Consider the following 18,942-nt stretch of genomic DNA (forward strand, 5'->3'; position numbering starts at 1 on the left):
GGATGGAGTGCAGTCCTACCTAGATAATTGTTCAAGGTCACTTATAGACAATACTGCTCAGTGCACAACAGCTAAGTGGTGGACTACAACAGTGTTGAACAAGCCAGACTTAGTCTTCTGTGTTAAATGTTAGGAGTTCATTTTTGTTGATATCAGTCAAGGAACCAGCAGGAAACAGATGGCACAAAAGTGAGAACCAAGGAAAGTTTAGTGAAGGAGCTATGTATAAACATGTGGGCAGAATAAGGGAACTCAACAAGGGATGGGGAAGCATCCTGGGGCTAGCAGCAGGAGGGCGCCATCAGCACTCCCAGGTCTGAAGGAGCAAGAGGAGATGGTTACTAAAACCCAGACAGAACTGTAGCCGTGGAGGAGCTGAGGGACAGGCTGTGGCTTTCAAGATCTTTCATGTAGGATCCCACTACTCCAAACCTACAATCCTGCAGGGAAGGAGCAGGGAGAATAAATGACCCTGACCTTACTCTTCTACCCTCCAACCTCCTGCTGGTGTTCCCATTGGCCAAACTCAACCACAAGTCAGAGGGCAAGGAATGTGACAAATCCACATGATGGAGTCCATAAAGGTCAGCCTTCCAGGGCACAAGGCCAAGTGGAGAAGGTAGAAAGTGGATATGAGGGGCAAACAGACAATGTCCACACACCAAGGAAGACAGGGCCCCATGGCAGCCCTTGAGAGGACAGCTTTAGGAGGGCAAGGAGGTAAGAGTCTGATTGCAGGGCATGGAATGGGTAAGGAGAGATGATGAGTAAGAGGCCACTTTTCAACAAGTTAATCAGGAAGAAAAGGAACAAGTTACAAAACTATCTTAAAGAAGTCTCTGGATTAAGAAAAGAGAGTAGGAGAGTATTTCCTGATTTGGGAAAAACAGAATTTTCATTTGAAGAGCATAACGATCCACTGTAAAGGGAATAACTGGAGAAAGAGAGAAAAACAGATATACCCACAATGGGAGAGTGCAGAGTTTTGAAGATGAGTTGCAGTATGACATAAACAATGTGAAAATTGTACTAACTATTTATTGGAGATCATACCCCCCAATAATAATTAGTCAGTCTTAGAATGCATTCTACTACAGTCGGCTTACCATGCCATCTTGTAAATGTGTTTTATTAAGGTAAGACTTTAAAACATTCTCACATCTGACTTGAACAGATTAAGGCACTTGATTGAAATGAGAAGCCCAGATTGGAGGATGAGGTAAAGGTTAAGAAAACTAAATATATTGCAAAACTGGTTAGAAATCGAAATACTTTCTTTGCTAAAAATTAAATATGTAACAAAAGTAATTTGCAGCTACTCACAAATTAAAACTCTTTTTATATTTTTTTCTTTCCACATCTAACAATTTTAATGTATTTCAAGGCTAAGATACAATGTGTTATCTAAATTTCATCTCAGAACTTTGTGGTCTCTCAGTACCATTTTAAGCACAAACTGGAATTTTTCCAGCCTGATCCACTTAAGACCATCATGGGTATTACTTAAGAGATTGAAGACCTCAGGAATCAGTGTTTGAATTACTAATACGTCATGAATTGCATTAATGACATTATTTCATTTATTATTAAAGAAATTCATTCATACTTAAAATGAGCAAGAAACACAGGAATCATGAAGAGTGGAGTAGAAATGTTTTCCCACCCTAAGAAGACAGCTGAAATCTCACTGTTGGTGTTCAACACCATATATTGCCACACTAGAGCATCAATATCCATCACAGGATTATCTAGCCCTTTCCTAAATGTATCTCTGGTATTTAAAAGTCTGGTTTATTTTAAACATCCAATACTTGAACTGGTAAAATTATGAAACTGCCCCTCTTCAAGAAAATCTGGTTCCATTTATAAAATGAGCTACTCATGGGTTTACAGATGTATAAATTGAAGTACTTTCATTAGAACAGAAGCCAATCCAATTGATCAAATACTGTAATAATATCAAGCTACCCCATATTTTGCTGTGATGTGATAAAAGTCAGAGGTCTTTTTGAAAAATAATTGCAAACTACAAGACCCATATGTTTCCTTTTCTCTTCCAGCCCTAAAACAATAAACTAAGATAACAAATGGAATCTTGCAGGCTTCGGTTAGAAGCCTTTATCTTCAAAAGAGACCTTATAAGGAAGACTTATCTGACCTTTCCATGTAAGAAAGCAAATCACCTAGTGAGATTTGTCTTCCTTCTTGGCACCTCCCTACAAAAGAAGTGAGAGGCTACAGTCAGCTTCAACTTGTGCAAATTAAAAAAGTAACCTTCAAGCTAACGGGTTTTCAACACCACTTCTTACTGGGCAAAGAAATTTGTGCCCCACATAATTAAATTACCTCCTCAAAACTGACTTCTCCAATAAATTACAACATTAAATACAGTAAAATTGGAATTCCTACAAAACAATATTCCCCCCTCCCTGAGGTAACCCTTCCGTCACTGCTCCGGCTGATTCCATCTCTAATGGAGTACTCCATCTTGTTCTGGGGTCCAGGAAAAGGGTGCAGAAAACCTAAAACCCATCAAAGAAATGGCAGAACAATTAAAAGCTAGAAAAATAAATCAGATCCTCAGGGAAACTAGCTGCAGTTTAGAGAAATAAATGCTTTGGCATTTTACCAAATGCTGAATTTAAAGAAATGTGGAGAGATCTTACCTAGCAGAAGGTAACCTGCTATTTTCAATTTCTTTGAAGTAGTGATCAGAGAGAAATAATCAAATAATTAAGCATCATAATGAGTTTGTAAGGTGGTAGCTCTTGTGTTAACTCTGGCAATCATTAAAAATTGACTATATTTTCACTAATTGAGGAAGTTTTAATGGAGTCCTTTTTAAATGGGGTTGGAAGTCATAAACACAGTGTTGAATGAATATTCTGTATTAAGAACTAAACCAGTTTCTTCACGAGTGAAAACATCATGGAAAGGAGGACACTGCAATCCACTTGAAAGACTGGCCAAACATACAGAAAACTAGAGACAATTCATGAACACAAGGTGACAGTACAAATCGTGTGCATAATTTGAACTATGACCCAATATGAAGGAAAGGCACATTTATCATGATGTTATGTAAAACTATTCAAATTGATCTGAAAGGCAATGGGCAAATACAAGAGGTCCATGATGAGAAATTATCCTGGCAGCTGTATACAGGATGGACTAAAGTCAGGAGAAACATATACAAACTAATACTAATCCTAATAAAACCTAACACAGGTGCCAGACACTGTTCTAAACACTCCCATATATTAACATGTTAGATCCTCACAGTGACTTTATGAGGCAGACGCTATTATCTCATTTTAGAGTTGGGAAACTGAAGTATTTAAAGAACGTCTAGTTTTTACAGTAAGCTTCCTGCATAGCAACTCCCATGCAGGTAAAGTACTGTACATTTCATTTTCCAAGCAGGTATTATCATCCCCAAAAGAATACTCCTACTGCCACTAAATATATCGTTTTTAAATGTTTTTATTATGGAAAATTTCAAACATGTATAAAATAGAATAGTATAGTGGGCCCCCGCCCCACTCCATGTACCCAATCTTGATTCATCTGCTATACCGCCACCCTCATTATTTTGGAATAAATCGCAGACATTAGATCATTTTATCATCACTAAATCTTTCAGTATGTATCTCAAAAAGATAAAATTCTTTTCCTTCTAAACATGACAATAACGTCATAACACCTTAAAATTACAATTCCTTAATATCAGATATCAATCAGTGGTCAAATCCCAGCTGATATATTTCACTTTAATATTTACGGAGATCTTGCCATGTGTTAGCATTACACACTTCCAAATGTAATAGTTCATTTAAAATTGCTGTTATTTAAACCGCTTTTTCCTTCTTCCCAGGAGAGCGGCCCAGTCCCCGCTTTCCCCGGTGGGGCCCGGCTCGGTCCGGGAGGAGCTTTCCCTTGGGACCAGATGCCCCGCCCAGCGCCCCCGGCCCCGCCCCGGTTGTCTAGGCGACGAGGGGCCGCTCCGCTCCGGCGAGATCATGGCGGCGTCTGTGGGGACCACTCCCGGGGGGACGACCCCCGCGGCTATGACCCCAGTGGGAGCCTCGCCCGAGTTGGAGGTACGCCGCCCCTTCCCGGGCCCCGCGGCCCCCAACGCCCGCCCCTGCCAGCGGGGCGGCGCCCACGACCCGGCCCGGCGGCGGCGTGGCCGGGGCAGGCGGCGGGGCTGGGAGCTGGCCGGGCACGGGGCGGGGTCCCCGGGCGGCGCGGGGTCCTCGATGCGTTCCCCGAGCCCCGTCCCCCCGGCGGGCCGCCCTGAGAGCCGACGAGGATGTCCAAACTGTAGAAATCCCTCCTTTGGACGGTTCCTTGCCCCAAAGACCTCACAACGATGCTTCTCCCCGGATGCCTTGCTTGTCAAAAGGGTTGTCTCAACTTAAAATGGGTCACTCGCTTTGGGAAATCGCTACTGATTCTTTTGCAATGATCACAGTTCCCATTGCTCAAAAGGTGTCAGGGAATAATAACTCTTCATTGGTAGTGGATTGATTAATATTTGCAGGCTGGGGCTTAGTGTTTCCCTCATTATTTTGATATTTCAATAAGTAAATAAATGCGAGATAGAAGACAACACAAAAGAGGAGCGCCGGGAAAATGGACCTTCTGGTTTTGGCTTAGTTGCTTATCATCAGCTTGTCTTTAGGAATGTTATTTAACCTCCTTGGGCGCCTTTTCCTCTGTAAAATAAAGATTTGTTACCTTTAGGCCCCTCCCACCACCAGCTCTCAATAATCAATGTTTTAGGTAATTATTATTACTCATAAGCTTAATATCCTGAAATTTTAATTAAGAACATGTTTGCTATGCCAGATATTACTAAAAAATGTTTGCATCTTCACAGAGTCCATCGTGTTTTTCTATGAAGTTTTTCCTTCAGTGTTTTAAGACGCTGAAGGTGAATAATAATGTTATAATTAATATTGCCGTGCTCAACTCCCGTATTAGTTAAATAACATTCTTTGTGCAGAAGAATTAGCTGCAATTTTATAAGTGCTTCATTTTTTAAATCCAGAAACACAGACCCAACAATCCAGTGCTTTGCTCAGAGGTACACAAGTCGTTCCCAGTCCAGATTCTTCCCGATATTGTATGGGGACCACAAAGCAGGCTGACTCTCCTATGAGCCTTTTGAAATTAGTATACATTAAAAATACATTTTAATGTGACAAACTGGTTACTAAGCCAGTTATTCCCTTCTGGTCTCTAATGTAAATAATTCCGTTTTCAAAAGTGGCATAGGAAATTTCCCAATTAGGTTGTGTTATTTAAATATATACAAAAACTTACTTATGAGAATACACAATTGTCAGTGTACACTTACATATAGTTAACTGTGTAGATAATGTCCTTTCTAAGAAGACTGATAATTTGGGGTTAATGAATCTGCACTTCAAAAAAAATATAACCTATAATTTTTTTTAAAGATGCATGTTCCGGGGAGGGGGGTGAAATCACTTTTTATAATGAATGGGCTGGATGAATGAGCTAGTTATAGACCTTAGATGATTATCTGCCATCTTAGCAATGTCAGCAGGCACATTTGTTACCTTCTTGGAGGAGCAGGTATTTCCCATGACAAGCAATTTAGGGTATGCTCAATCTTTTAGTGAGTAGAAAGTTGAAGAAATCAAGTTGGAATTTGTACTCAGCTGTGCTCATTTGCTAAGATTAGCAGGTTAATCCGATGCATGGTGGAAACTCCATTTTCCATGGTAATGAAAGCAGTGTTCCTGTAGTTCACAGAGAAGACAGTTGATCCGTAGAGCTGTGTGGTTCATTAGAATGACAAGCCTTGCATGTCGCCCATTTGTGCCTACTGTGGGTTTCAAGGGTTAGATGGAAAAGATGGCAAAAATCTGCCTGAGAGTCTCTGTTCCCAAGGCTACAGCTCTTCAGTTAGATACTGAAAGATACTTCTCAGATCAGATTCTTTCTAGAGTTGGTCCCTGATGACCTAGTCCCTTATGGTGTCGTTTCTAATAAATTCTGCATCCAAATTGACTTAGCCAGTAGACCATCTAGTCATCTGAGCCAAGCAGTAGTGAAATATTTCTTTTCTTGCCAGGTCTACTGGAAATAAAGCTTAAGCTTCCAATAGTCTGAGGTTTCCCATTTGTTGATGGTGGCCGGTGCCTAGAATAAAAACAACCAATTATCCCCATCACATAGTAGGCACTTAATAAAATATGAGAACAGCTAATTAAAATCCTAGGTGGTCTGATGTATGCCAGGAACGGTAGTTATCGTGGACCAAATCTACTCTATGAGATATTGTGAACCACCAGATGTAAGATGCAGGTCCAGGAAAATATTTTTTCTGTGATGTTGCATAAACTCTTCTTGGCAACTTTCTAAATTCAACATTCCAGTTTCTTTAGTAACATGGGAGTAAATGCCTCCCTCTAAAAGATAAGACTAAACTTTTGGCAGATATCTGTATAAATGCATAAGACCAGAGAATAGTGACAAAAATCTGAAAGTAAATATTCGCTATGTATAAATATGTAAGTGAAAGGAGTTCCTAAGTGTTTACAAATTAATTTATAAATGAGTTTATAAGTAAATACTTAGAATTCAATCATCAGTCTTTTATCAGTAGTTTGCTCATAAACTAACTTTCTTAATGTCTTCAAAAATACTATTTGGGAGGGGCCAGCCTGGTGGCATAGTGGTTAAGTTCACACATTGCGCTTCAGCAGCCTGGCCTGGATCCTGGGCATGGACCTAGCACTGATCATCAAGCCATGCTGTGGCTGCATCCCACATAAAACAGAGGAAGATTGGCAAGGATGTTAGCTCAGGGCCAATCTTCCTCACAAAAAAAAAAAGAAGAAAGAAAAAAGAACTATTTGGGAAATATAATCATTTAAGTAGTAAACTTAAAAGGACTATTGACTTCAACTCACATCAGAGACCTAAAAGAAATGTAAATAATTATTTCCTAATTGCTTCTTCTGAATAATGTCTTTTAGTGTTACCACATCTCCTAATAGATGACATTTATTCAGTGCTTCGGGACTTTATCAGAACAGGAAGACATTTACGTACTCCTGAGTGGAAAGATGATGTCACTTGTCTTAGAGATCCTCAACATGTCCAAGAAGAGGCCTGGACAATTCTCTTTATATTAAGTGGTCCCTACTGATCTTAAAAATAGCTCCCACCCCATCATTGGAAGGTTAGAGAGAAACACTTGGAGCTCAACTTGAGCAGCAAGATGATCAAGTTGCTACAGTTTCAATATCGCTCAAGAGGTATTTACTGAAGCCATTCACAGCACATAGCGTAGAACAACCTGTGCAGGGTTGTGGGGAGGATGCCAAAAAGTTGCGTAAAATATTGTTGGGGAAAAAGTACTGATATTCCTCAAAATTGTAATGTACGGTAGTATTATTTATCAGACACTTAGAACTTCTGGGAATATTGACTTTGGGTGTGGAGATATTAACAAGCATTTGGGTTTATCGTTCTTCTTACTATTGGTCTTTGGATTTCCTGTCTTATTTTAAAAGTCCTGCTGCTTCTACCCACTCCAGCCTCCCTTTTAGGTTGCACAAGTGATCTTCAATCTTTTTCTAATATTTAAAGTTTTACTAAAGTTAGACCTCTCTCACAGCTAAAATTAATTTTGAATAGACGTATTTTGTATATATGAAATGAGGATCTAATTTTGTTTTCTTCTGGACATGAACTATCAATTATATCAGCTTTGTTTACTTAATAAGCCAACCTCTCTCTTTCCATTGAGAATGGACTGACTGCCGCTATCACGTTATATATATACATGAATGGGCCCAAGAATAGATAAAATAGTCAGTGGACTAGAAAAGACAATCCAAACGTTCATATATATATTCATAGATATGAATATGTGACTATTCATATATATATGTGTGTATATAAATTTGTATGTATACATGTATAAATATTTTTAATATCCCAAAATTTATATATATACAATATATGTATAAATATTTGAATTCTCTATTCTTTTCCACTGACCAGTTTGTTCATTCTTATGTCAATGCCATACCATTTTATATTTAGCTGTAATATCTAACTTGAAAAGGTCTCTCTTACTATTTTTCTTTTTCAAAATGTATGTATTCTTCCATAAGGACTTTAAAAAACTATTTTGTAAAGTTCCATAATGATGCATTCTAGATTTGAGATTGTCATTGCATTACATTTATAATGTGGAAGGATTTAATTTTTTTCATTTGAAGGTTTCCAGTAAATCTCTTCTATCAAACTTGTTGTTAAACTTTTGATGAAGTTGACTTCTTTACGTCCTGTACCTTTTTTATTACATTTATAACTGAGTATAGTTTAGTCAAGTTTTTGCTGTTTCCATTTCTAATTAGTTTCTAATATAGAGAAAAGCAATTGGCCTTTATGTATTTGTTATATGTAACTGTCTTATCAAATTTCTTATTAGCTCAAACCATGTTAGTCCAATGTCAGATTTCTTAGGTATGCCACCATGCATTCTTCAAATTAAGATTTTTTAAAATTTCCTCATCCCTAATATTTAAGCCACATATTTAATTTTCCTATTGTATTAATTAGAGCCTCTATAGAGTGTGGACTGACATTAATGTTACTAGCCAGAATCCTTTTTTTAGTTCCTGATTTTCGTAAGAATGACTTCAGTATTTTGCCATTCAATGTGATGTTTTGGCGAATAATCTTTTTCATGTATAGCTGTTCTTTTGTTGTTGTTGTTTTTTTGTGAAGATTGTCCCTGAGCTAACATCTGTGCCAGTCTTCCTCTATCTTTTGTATATGGGATGCCACCACAGCCTGGTTTGACAGGTGGTGTGTAGGTCCACACCTGGGATCTGAACCCACAAACCCTGGGCCACTGAAGCAGAGCATGTGAACTTAACCGCTACGCCACCAGGCCAGCCCCTAGCTATTCTTTTCTGTTCATATTTTACTGAGAATTTTGCTGCTGCATTCTAGCAAACGCCTGTTTATTATTTTATATAACCATATCATTTTTATCATTTAATTTGACATAAAAAGTATAGTAGAGTTGTTAATGATGACCCAGCCTTGCATTTCTGAAATTAACCGTATTTGGTCATGATAGCTTATTATTCTGTTAGTACACTGCTGGATTCAATTTTCTAAAATATATTTTAATTAGAATTTTTGCATTTGGATTCATTAATGATTTTTGTTTATAATTTTCTTTTTGTGCTAGTTCAGGTTTTTGTATATAGACTGTGCTGGCTTCTTAAAAATGAATTATCGGGGCCAGCCTGGTGGCACGGCAGTTAAGTTCACACATTCCACTTTGGCAGCCCAGGGTTTGCCAGCTCAGATCCCAGGTGCAGACCTAGGCACCACTTATCCAGCCATGCTGTGGCAGGCGTACCACATAAGTAGAGGAAGATGGGCACGGATGTTAGCTCAGGGCCAATCTTCCTCAGCAAAAAGAGGAGGATTGGCAGCAGATGTTAGCTCAGGGCTAGTGTTCCTCAAAAAAAAAAAAGAAAAGAATTATCTGCAGTTTGAATTACTATACTATACTAGCAGAATTTATGAATTCTTGATTGTTAGGTAGAACTTCAAGTGTAAAACCATCTGGGCATGGTGACTTTTTAAAAAGTAGACTTTCAGTTTATTTCACTTTTAGTCAGATTCATTTTCTCCCTTACCCCAGATCAATTTTGATAACATATTTTCCTAGGAAATCACCCATTTCCTTGTAATTTTCAAATGTATTTCCATTTAATGTGGCATGTATGTATTTTTTCTTCATTCTTTAATCACATTTGCCAAAGATTTGCCTGTTGTATTCATTATTTTAAAGAACTAGCTCTAGCTTTCACTTATCCTTCTCTCATCTCTTTTTTTATTTTTATATTTTTCTTTGTCTTAAATTGGCTCCTTACAGTGGCCAGGATTTTAGTGAGGTTGAGTGAGGCACTCCTTGGGCACAAAATTCATTAGTCAAGATACACTATATTTTAATGCAGTACTTTAAAAAGTCAAAATTAATGCAAAAAAATCCATAACAGATCAAAATTTTAAATAAAGACAGGGTCAGTATTACCGATTTTTCCTTTTGCCTCTGGCTCCACTATGGTTCAACACAGAACTGCTGCTCTTAAGTTCATTTCTATTCAGGCTTGAAGAAAGCCTTTCCAAGTGTGGAAACTGTAGAGCAGTTTATGTTCTCTGTGACTTTGAAACCTCTCTTTAGTAATCCTTGGTGAAATGTGTTATCTCTCTTTTAATGAACATTTATTAAGAATCTTTAAAGACGCTACCAGTGATAGATACAAAGATGCCCCCGAAAGCTTAAATTCGAGAAGAAAGACATATATTCAAATATGGACAGTTTAGGTGACATTAGAGAAAAAATTCAGATAAAAGATTATCTGGCAAGTAATATTGGGCCTTACAGTTTTATTGCTTCTGGAATAACTGCTAAAATCCACCAGGTGGTGGAGTAAAATGAGTTACAGTGCAATTTAGCTTAAATATTACCTAGTCAGAGAGATAATTTTACAGAGAAAGCCACAATTACATAGCCACATTTTTTAATAGCCTATTCACTAATTTTCTATTGTATCTCTAATTTTTACAAATCAGAATGTATGTGTTGAGAGATTAAAGATTTTAACCACCTTATATCCTTTCTAGCGCAAGGCAGTGTATAAACAAACAGAAAATAGCTCTAGTTTAAAATAGATCCAGGAATTCAATTTAAAGCAAAAGAAAACAAAAACCCAGAGGCAAACCCTCCTACACACAAGATAATTATCTTAAGCCATCAAGTTTTAGTAAAAAAATGAGGCACTAATATTAGGCATCTTAGCTAGAATTATTACTGTACAAAAGGTTAAGATTATTGTATTCTCTTTCATAGTGTTCTTTTGTGACCTATTTTCTCCTATCTAGAGATTTTCAAATCTAATAAGATTGACCTAAATGTCTGCATAATTTACATGTGTATCTTTATTCATTATTAACAATGATACACTCTTGTGTGTATTAAAACATATTAAAATGATTTTTTAACATGTTCCAAATTTAGGTTCAATTGACTTTCTCTAAGTTACAAAATTAATCAGTAGCCAAACCATCATGATATCTCTAAGTCCAAGGCCTGCTTTTCATCATGCTCCATCATCTAACAATGTCATCATGAGGTGGAGATGAATTCAGACAGTCTATTAACGACCTATGTATATGACTAGGATCTGCAGAATTCTAAACAGAAGTAAAAGGTTGAATGAATGTCCCTGAGGAATTTACAATCTAATGGAATTGACAGTGCAGAAATAAGTATAGTTTACTGCTAAAAATAAAAAATGTATATAACCAACAAACATTTAAACAAATATATAGTCATATATTATGGACTAAAATACTATCCTGTGTAAAAACTGAGTACATTTGATTCAATTTACAAATATATGAGTGCGTCCCAGCTGTAAGTTATCATATTAGGTACTAAAATATTTTTTTCATATTGAGTTTATAATTTGATAGTATGACCTAGTTTAGGTTAATTTGCTAAACCTGGATTACAAAAAGAGCTAATAAAGTAACATTTTATTTCAAATAGATTTTTAATAATAAAAATATAATAACCTAATATTGCATTAAAAACATTAAACTGATTACCATTACCAATAAGTATTATCTTTGAGATTTTTCTACTCTTGAAAAAGAATAAGGAAAATTTGGGATGTGGTCTGATTAACTATAGCAAAGCATTTCCTTGTTGTTCTTATTTTTTGGAGCCCATTCACAAGAAAGGATCAATGATTTGTTTAATTGAAAACGTTTGTCCCCTCTCTCCCCAAAATCTCACAGTCCTAGATTTTGTGTGGCAAAATATCTGCCATCTTACCTCTGTTTCTCAGTTTCCTCTTCCCTTCCCCATTCACAGCTCTTCTCCTCATGCTCTGGCTTTGGGCAGTTTCATCCATCCTCATACTTGCAGTTGACTCCTAAACCAACATCTTTAAACTTGACCTTTCTGACTCTAGCATTTCTAATTACCTCTAAACATTTCTCCCTTGGTATGCATATTTCACCTTAAACTCAACCACTGAAACCAAACTCATCAACTTCCAAAGCTCCTATTTCTTTTGTTGTAACAAGGGTTGTATGGTTGTGCAGATTGTACTCTGAACAAAAAAATTCATCTGAGGGTTGAACAGGAACTGAAACTGTATTCACAAGCAGTGCAGTTGGGCACAGAGCTGCATCAGCCTTGGGAAAAACCCTTTTAGCACTTCCTCCACCCAGGGAGGATGCCCCTGTCTAGTTCACACAAAGGTGGCATATGTGCTCTTGGAGACCCTGAGTATCACCATCCTTTTCCCTCCAGTGACCTATTCCTGAAATTCAGAATCTCCATTCATTCTTCCCTCTTTTAGTCCCCTCTGTATAATATGTTGCAGTCACCCCTTTCTTTTCACACACAGTGCTTGGGGCCCAGTACAGCCCAATGCATCATTCCTGCACTGTTTTAATGACCTTTTCATTTAACTCTTCCTCTGCATACTTTCTCTGCTCGTGTCTTTTCCTAACCCTGTTACAGATTACCCTTCCTTAAAGCACAGTTTTATCTTGTCATTAAGTGCTCAAAAACTTCATGGGTTTCCCTGTATTGTTAAGAACCAACTCCTCAGGCTGTCCTTCTTCAACCAGCCAGGGTCTAAAATATGTATGGTTCCTGGCACAATATCTTCTGTCTTGTAAGCACTCAGTAAATATTTATTGAATTATTAAATTTAAGATCTTCCACAATGTATTCCTAATGCCCACATGCCACCTAGATCCAACTAGTACCCCACATATACCCTATGCACCATTGTGAGCTACTTCATATTTGCAGAACCAGTATCCAACTGTGTGCCTTCATAACCTTGGTGTCGCGATAATTCACCTGGGGCATTATCCATGCCAGATCTCACAAAATCCACTCTGGAACTCCTCTCTATAGACTTTACTTGTCCTGTCCCTGTCCTTAGCCTTTCTTTTTGGTTGAATGCTGGATATATCCTGGCTCACTTTGCATTTCATTTTCTTGTTTTAAAGTCACCTTTGGTTTGTTCCTCCCACTAGATGTTAAGCTTCTTGGGGCTAGCGTGTTTTTCTTACTTGTCTTTGCCTCTTCTTGAGCCCCAAATTCAATGAGGAATATGTAGACAGTCAAAAAAGAATTTACTTGTTGAAAACCATCATGCAGTTGTAAATATGTGCAGAAGACAGATTGACTAGCTATTTGACTTTTCAGAAAAGAAGTACCATTACCAAAAAACAGAAAAGAAAAATGATTATCTAGGAGACTGTTGGTTTTAATTTTTTTTTCCTGATAGCAACTAGACCATAGTAAGAACAAATTTTGATATTATTGGGATTAATATGTAAAATGTGTGATTGAAATAACTCATCCCTTTTTTTTTTTTTTTTTTGATAGAAAGATGTTGACTTCCAGGAGCATGAAAAGATTCTGTCTCCAGACTTCCTTTCCGTTGACCAAATCACTGAAATGCTAGCAGAGGACGTAGATGGAGTTCAACAGTAAGCATTTTCATATTACAACCAAGTATAGAGCAGTTCTAATTCTGCATCTATAAATGACCATGATATGTTCTTACATATTTTAAACGTCTTTTCAAAATATTTATTATATTGTGCAGAAATATATATATGTCCAGTCTCTGGAACACAAAAATTCTCAAACGTTGACTTTTTTGCACCACTCAGTAGTCTTCTTTATGGCAGAAATGCCTGTCAAACCAACTTGTTAATATTAACCAAGAATAGGGATTTATTGTTAAAAGCAGTCTTTAGCATATGCCATCTTCTTCTACTTTTTTCTTTCATTCATGAAACTATCTGTCAATATGCCCAAGAACCTAAAGGGCATTCTGTCTCATCATAACAAGAGCAAGTTGTGTTTTCTATAATATTACTAGTCAATACCTTTAATTATTTTGGAAATCTTGAGTATTATCTATCATCTACCTGTGATTTTTATTGGCTATGAAGCTGTACTAAGTACTCTGATTTCATTCATTTTGCTTAAAGGTGTGAATATAACTGAATTTATAAGCAACAATTCTAATATATGTACGTCTCGCTCTTAAGGCCATTTATTTCTACAGTGGATCTTTTACTTAGAACGCTAGTCAGATATATCTGACAACACAAATTCCTAAAAGATGTTTTTAGTAAATCACTCATTTTAAAAATTATCTCACTCTAATAATGGAAGCCTGATTGGCCATAATGTGTGGAGAGTGGGGACGATGTGATGTTCTGGACCATAATGTCCCAGTGTAAGATCTCTACATGCCAGTCCTCGGATGGAAGCAGGGTATTGTGAACCGTAATGGACAAATAGAAAATGACTCTGTCAGTGATTATCATTTACAAATCTTACAAATATTATGGAATAGAGGTAATTTACTAGTGAGAAGGAAATATGACAGAGGTACTGGCTGGAAGAGAAAGCTGATGAGGGAAGGCATATTAAGAGCAGGCAAATGACACTGACAGGCCTTTTCCCAAGATGCTCTTCACCTCCAGCGCCTGAAAATCCTGCTAGAAATCCTGGTGATCTGTGATTTGGCCATACTGCGTACTAACTGTGTCTTTATAAGTATTAGTCGATTAAAAATTTCACAGATTTTAAACAGGTATTTCATGGTGATTTTGCCATTTTTGTAGAAATGAATGCTCATTGGGAATTCTGATTTTCAGTGTCACAACTGATTAGTAAAATGATTCATTGTATTAATATCACTGATTGTTTATGTTTTAAGTAAAATATTATTCTCCATTTCTAGGTAACCCCAAATGTTGATCATTGAAATGCACAGGAATAAGTATTTAATACTAGCAAAATAATACAATTCAAATGACAGATATTTAATATAGTTTACAATTTATTTGTATGAAATATTAAATAAAAGATGTTATATTAAATGCAATTAATATTAAATAAACTATATTACAAACAAATGCTTTTTGTTTATTTCTTACCACATCTTAAGTTTTACCATGTATCATACCTTGTGTGACAATCCTTATTTTTCAATTATTGGCTTCCTTTGTTGTTAAATATCTGAATTCTAAAAGTATTTTTAATCTTTAAGAGGTGAGGTCTAGGACAAAGTAAATGAAAAGGGGGTGGTACGGAAGTTAGTGGTATAGAAAGAACTAGGGTCAACAGCAGCTTGATCTTTTAGACCATCTCATTAATAGAATTCACCTGAAGTAATTTCAAATTTTAGGACATCAATTTTGGAGGAATGACACCAGTGTTATGTCAGGAGCCATTTCTTTGCAAAGTAATTTTCTTGAGGTCGGTTATATGATTTTTGTAACAGTAATCCTGAAATATTCGCAATCATTCACTTTCCATTTAAAATAGCATTATTGTAAATGAGGACTATATCCCTTTCAAAATAGCAGAAATATAATTTAGGTATCCTGTCACCAAGTGACAGAAGTATGCCAAAATTGTATAGTCTGCAAAGCAGTAAACTTATTTAAATAAATTATAGGAAATCAGCACATTTTTCTACCTTTTAAAATGGAAAATTGTGCTCCATGAAAGCAACCAACCAAATAACACATTAAAGTATCATTAAAACATATTTCTGGAGTACAATTCCAACCAAGGTAAATGTCTGGGTCCATTTCTCATGATCTCCTAACTACTATCAATCATTCATGTTTTAATATAATCCTGATTTTATTTACAGATTCACCTAAATCCTTTTTGAAAAAGGGATAGGGACTAAATTGAAAATAACTATTTAAACATAGAAATAACACTGAGAGTTCTTTTAATAACCTTTCCATAACTGGGCTTCCAGGAGCTGTTCAGCTCTCGCCTTAAGGCTTATTTCTGCATGTCATCATATTAAAAAATAAAATGCACTCCAATTTCAAGAGCGTACAAGAATAATGTAATATTTTTGCTGAAAATCTTGGTGAGACAAAGTAGATAGTTACATCATCTATCACTGTAGCAAACTTCCTGAATCACTAGTAAGCATCTTTCACTTTCCCTACATTCTCTCTGCTGTGGCCTGCTCTCTCCTCTTCCTGGTTCCATCTCCCCTTATCCCCAGAGGAGATGCTTACAAATTTGGCGGTAAAATGCATGGAAACTTTGCATTCAAACGACAACAGCATCTGCTCCAAATGCCTTCCTATGTAATCTCCTTCTGAATGAAATGACTGAACAAAGAATAGAAATGGTAAATATTTAGCCCTGCAGTTCAAGTTGAAGGTTGAGATTCAAATAGTACCAGGGAAAGTGGTGGAGGAGGCACAGAGAGGAAAGCAAAGGTGGAAGGACCTCAAAGAGATTTCACCAAAATATTCTTAGGCAAATAGCTGTCTTCATCCATATACAATTAAACACTAGAAAAATAAAAATGGAAAGCAAAGAACATGTGCAACTATTCAGGTCAAATATTTAATTAATAAAAAACAACATAGCATGCAGATGGCAAATGAAGAGTATACTTAGAAGGAAGACTAATTGCTGGAAACAGAAGAAAACGTTAGGCAAAAGCTGATGATTAAAGAGGGCATTGATTCTGTAAAACAAGAGGTTAAAGAAGAGATGATAAAATATGTAAATAAGAAGCTCTGAGAACTAGGACAAGAAACTAAGGGTAAAGAATAAAACCAATGTAGAACTTATCTTGCTGAAAATCAAGTCAGTAGTGTGGAAAACAAATTTAAGACAACTTATACAAAATGCAGATTAAAGCAATTAGATGTTAGAGTATACATCCAACAGTGAATTAGAAAAAACAATTTAAACTTCATAAAAGAAAAGCTTTGATTTTAATATTTTGATAGAATAAAACTTCATGTATTACCTTATCTCTGGGATAAAGTCCATCATGTAGAGAGGAAAATAACCAGGCAGCCTCAGACTTTTCCTTAGCAACCTAATGGTAGCAGAAATTAGTAGAGTAGTGAGTAACCAAAATTTAGGGAGTCAAAAGTATGTAATTCCAAATAAAGTACTAATTTAGGTGGTGGTTTTAGTTAATCCACCTGGATTTTATTTCAAAGTATTGGGTGAGGTAGTATTTTATTTTCTACACAGATAGCCAATTCTTCCAGCAACAATTTTGAAGAGTTCATACTACCGTCATTGATTTGAAATACTACCTCTGTCATATACCTATTTTCAATATATGCTGGGTCTATTTCTGGGCTTTCTATTCCTTTGGCCTATTTATTGATCCCATTAAAATACCACAGGCTTTTATTACTATAGAAGTTTTCTTACTGACTTTCACTTGAGTTAATGATATTATACATTAAACATTGAAAAATAAGTCTTGCTGACTGATATCCACTGCAAATTGAAGACACCTGGCTGGTAATGTAACCTCCCATCCCCCTTCACATCTGCATCTACCAGTTGCTTTGTGGGCTTGACAAAATGTATCAGGATGCTTTTAGTTGCATGTAACATAAAAAACTGATCATTGACTTAAAAGTTGAAAGTATACACACACTTACACACACACACATACATATATATATGAAATATCACATAACAGGATGTTGAGAGATTGATTCCAGAATTGATTGACTCAAGGCCTCAGTAGTATCAAAAGATGAGGCTTAATCTTAGGACTGATTTTTCTTATGGTTATAAGATGACTGCTAGGAGCAGTTAAAGCTACTTACTTGTTCTCTGTATTTTTGTTCCACAGAACAAAATGAACTTCACCTTTAGTTACAAATTAATTATAACAGTTTAGAAGAGTGCCCACTGTAGACCGCTAACTATTATAGAGAATGCCAAATACTAAATGGCATTGTAAGGCATTATGGGAATGGGGATGAGATCACTCTGATTGGCTTAGGAAAATCAGAGCTCACTTTCAGGTTGAGGTCTGTCCTGATACCACTATAGATGAAATGGACATTAGAGAGTTAGTTAAACATAATGCTGGCTTTATTTGTTCCTAAACTTGTTTAATCCTGCTCTATTTATTATTCTGATCATATAATTTATTTCAATATTATGAATAAGGACTTCCTTTCTTTAAAAAAATGTCAGTATAAGGTTGTTACACACACACACACTACCTCGCAAATAATATATAAACAACAAGGAAATACCAATTCCACCTTTAGCCAAAAGAATTCTGAAAGCCCAAACCACAAAATGTGAGGAGGACTGCCAGGAGCATTCTGGATCAAGCAGAAGGGCAGGAGAAAGTACAGAGAGGATACACATGATTGAAGATCTTAGAATGAGCTAAAAAATATACTTATTCTTCCAGGTAAGGATAAAACCCTCAAGTGCTGTTCCAAGAAACTTTATGTGAAACAGCAGGACCAGGATGTACAAGTCTGGACAGATACTTCCCATATTTACAAGAAATAGATTGTTTACATGATAGTAAAGAGAACCAATCCTACTTTTTTTCTGTTTCCCCACTAATTTAAAAACGAGTGAAAACTAGAATAATTGGCACAAACTTACTTCATACAGAAAATAGCTTCTAACATGGCCAAGTATGAGTACTAAACAAGGAATGTGCATACAAAGACATTACAAGAAAAAAATAATTGAAGAATAGGAAAAAGAACCGACAGGCAAAGAGAATATAACAGAAAAATATAGCCATGAGCAGACAAAAAATATGGTCAAATATTTATGAATTAAAAAAAAATTTTGAAGCAATCACTATGAGAGCATAAAACAGAGATATGAAAACTCAAGGAAGAGATACTAAGAAATAAAAGGTGATAAAACACATTTAAAAAAGTAGAAAAGGAAAGATCTTGCAGAGGTGAAATTTATAAGCAGCCCCAGGGAGAATGAACACTGCTGAAAACTCTAAGGGACATAGAAGACGGAAATGAGAAAAG

General features: G+C 36.3%; 1 protein-coding gene and 1 long non-coding RNA gene across 2 annotated transcripts in view; one reads left to right on the forward strand and one right to left on the reverse strand.

Moving 5' to 3' along the window:
- The first annotated feature begins 3,891 nt into the window (after positions 1 to 3,891).
- Positions 3,892 to 18,942, forward strand: part of CABCOCO1 (ciliary associated calcium binding coiled-coil 1) — a 120,206-nt gene continuing 105,155 nt past the window's right edge. The window contains exons 1-2 of the mRNA XM_070611808.1: positions 3,892 to 4,100; positions 13,493 to 13,596. Of these exons, the coding sequence (XP_070467909.1) occupies positions 4,020 to 4,100; positions 13,493 to 13,596 (185 nt within the window). The 5' untranslated portion in view covers positions 3,892 to 4,019. The remainder of the gene's footprint in view (positions 4,101 to 13,492; positions 13,597 to 18,942) is intronic.
- On the reverse strand, positions 5,465 to 12,177 carry LOC139082133 (uncharacterized). The gene is made up of 2 exons (XR_011537867.1): positions 11,915 to 12,177; positions 5,465 to 6,174 (listed from the first exon to the last, which is right to left on the reverse strand). It is a non-coding gene; the product is annotated as an uncharacterized lncRNA (long non-coding RNA).

This window comes from Equus przewalskii, chromosome 1 (assembly GCF_037783145.1).
Source record: "Equus przewalskii isolate Varuska chromosome 1, EquPr2, whole genome shotgun sequence".
Taxonomy (NCBI): Eukaryota; Metazoa; Chordata; class Mammalia; order Perissodactyla; family Equidae; genus Equus; species Equus przewalskii.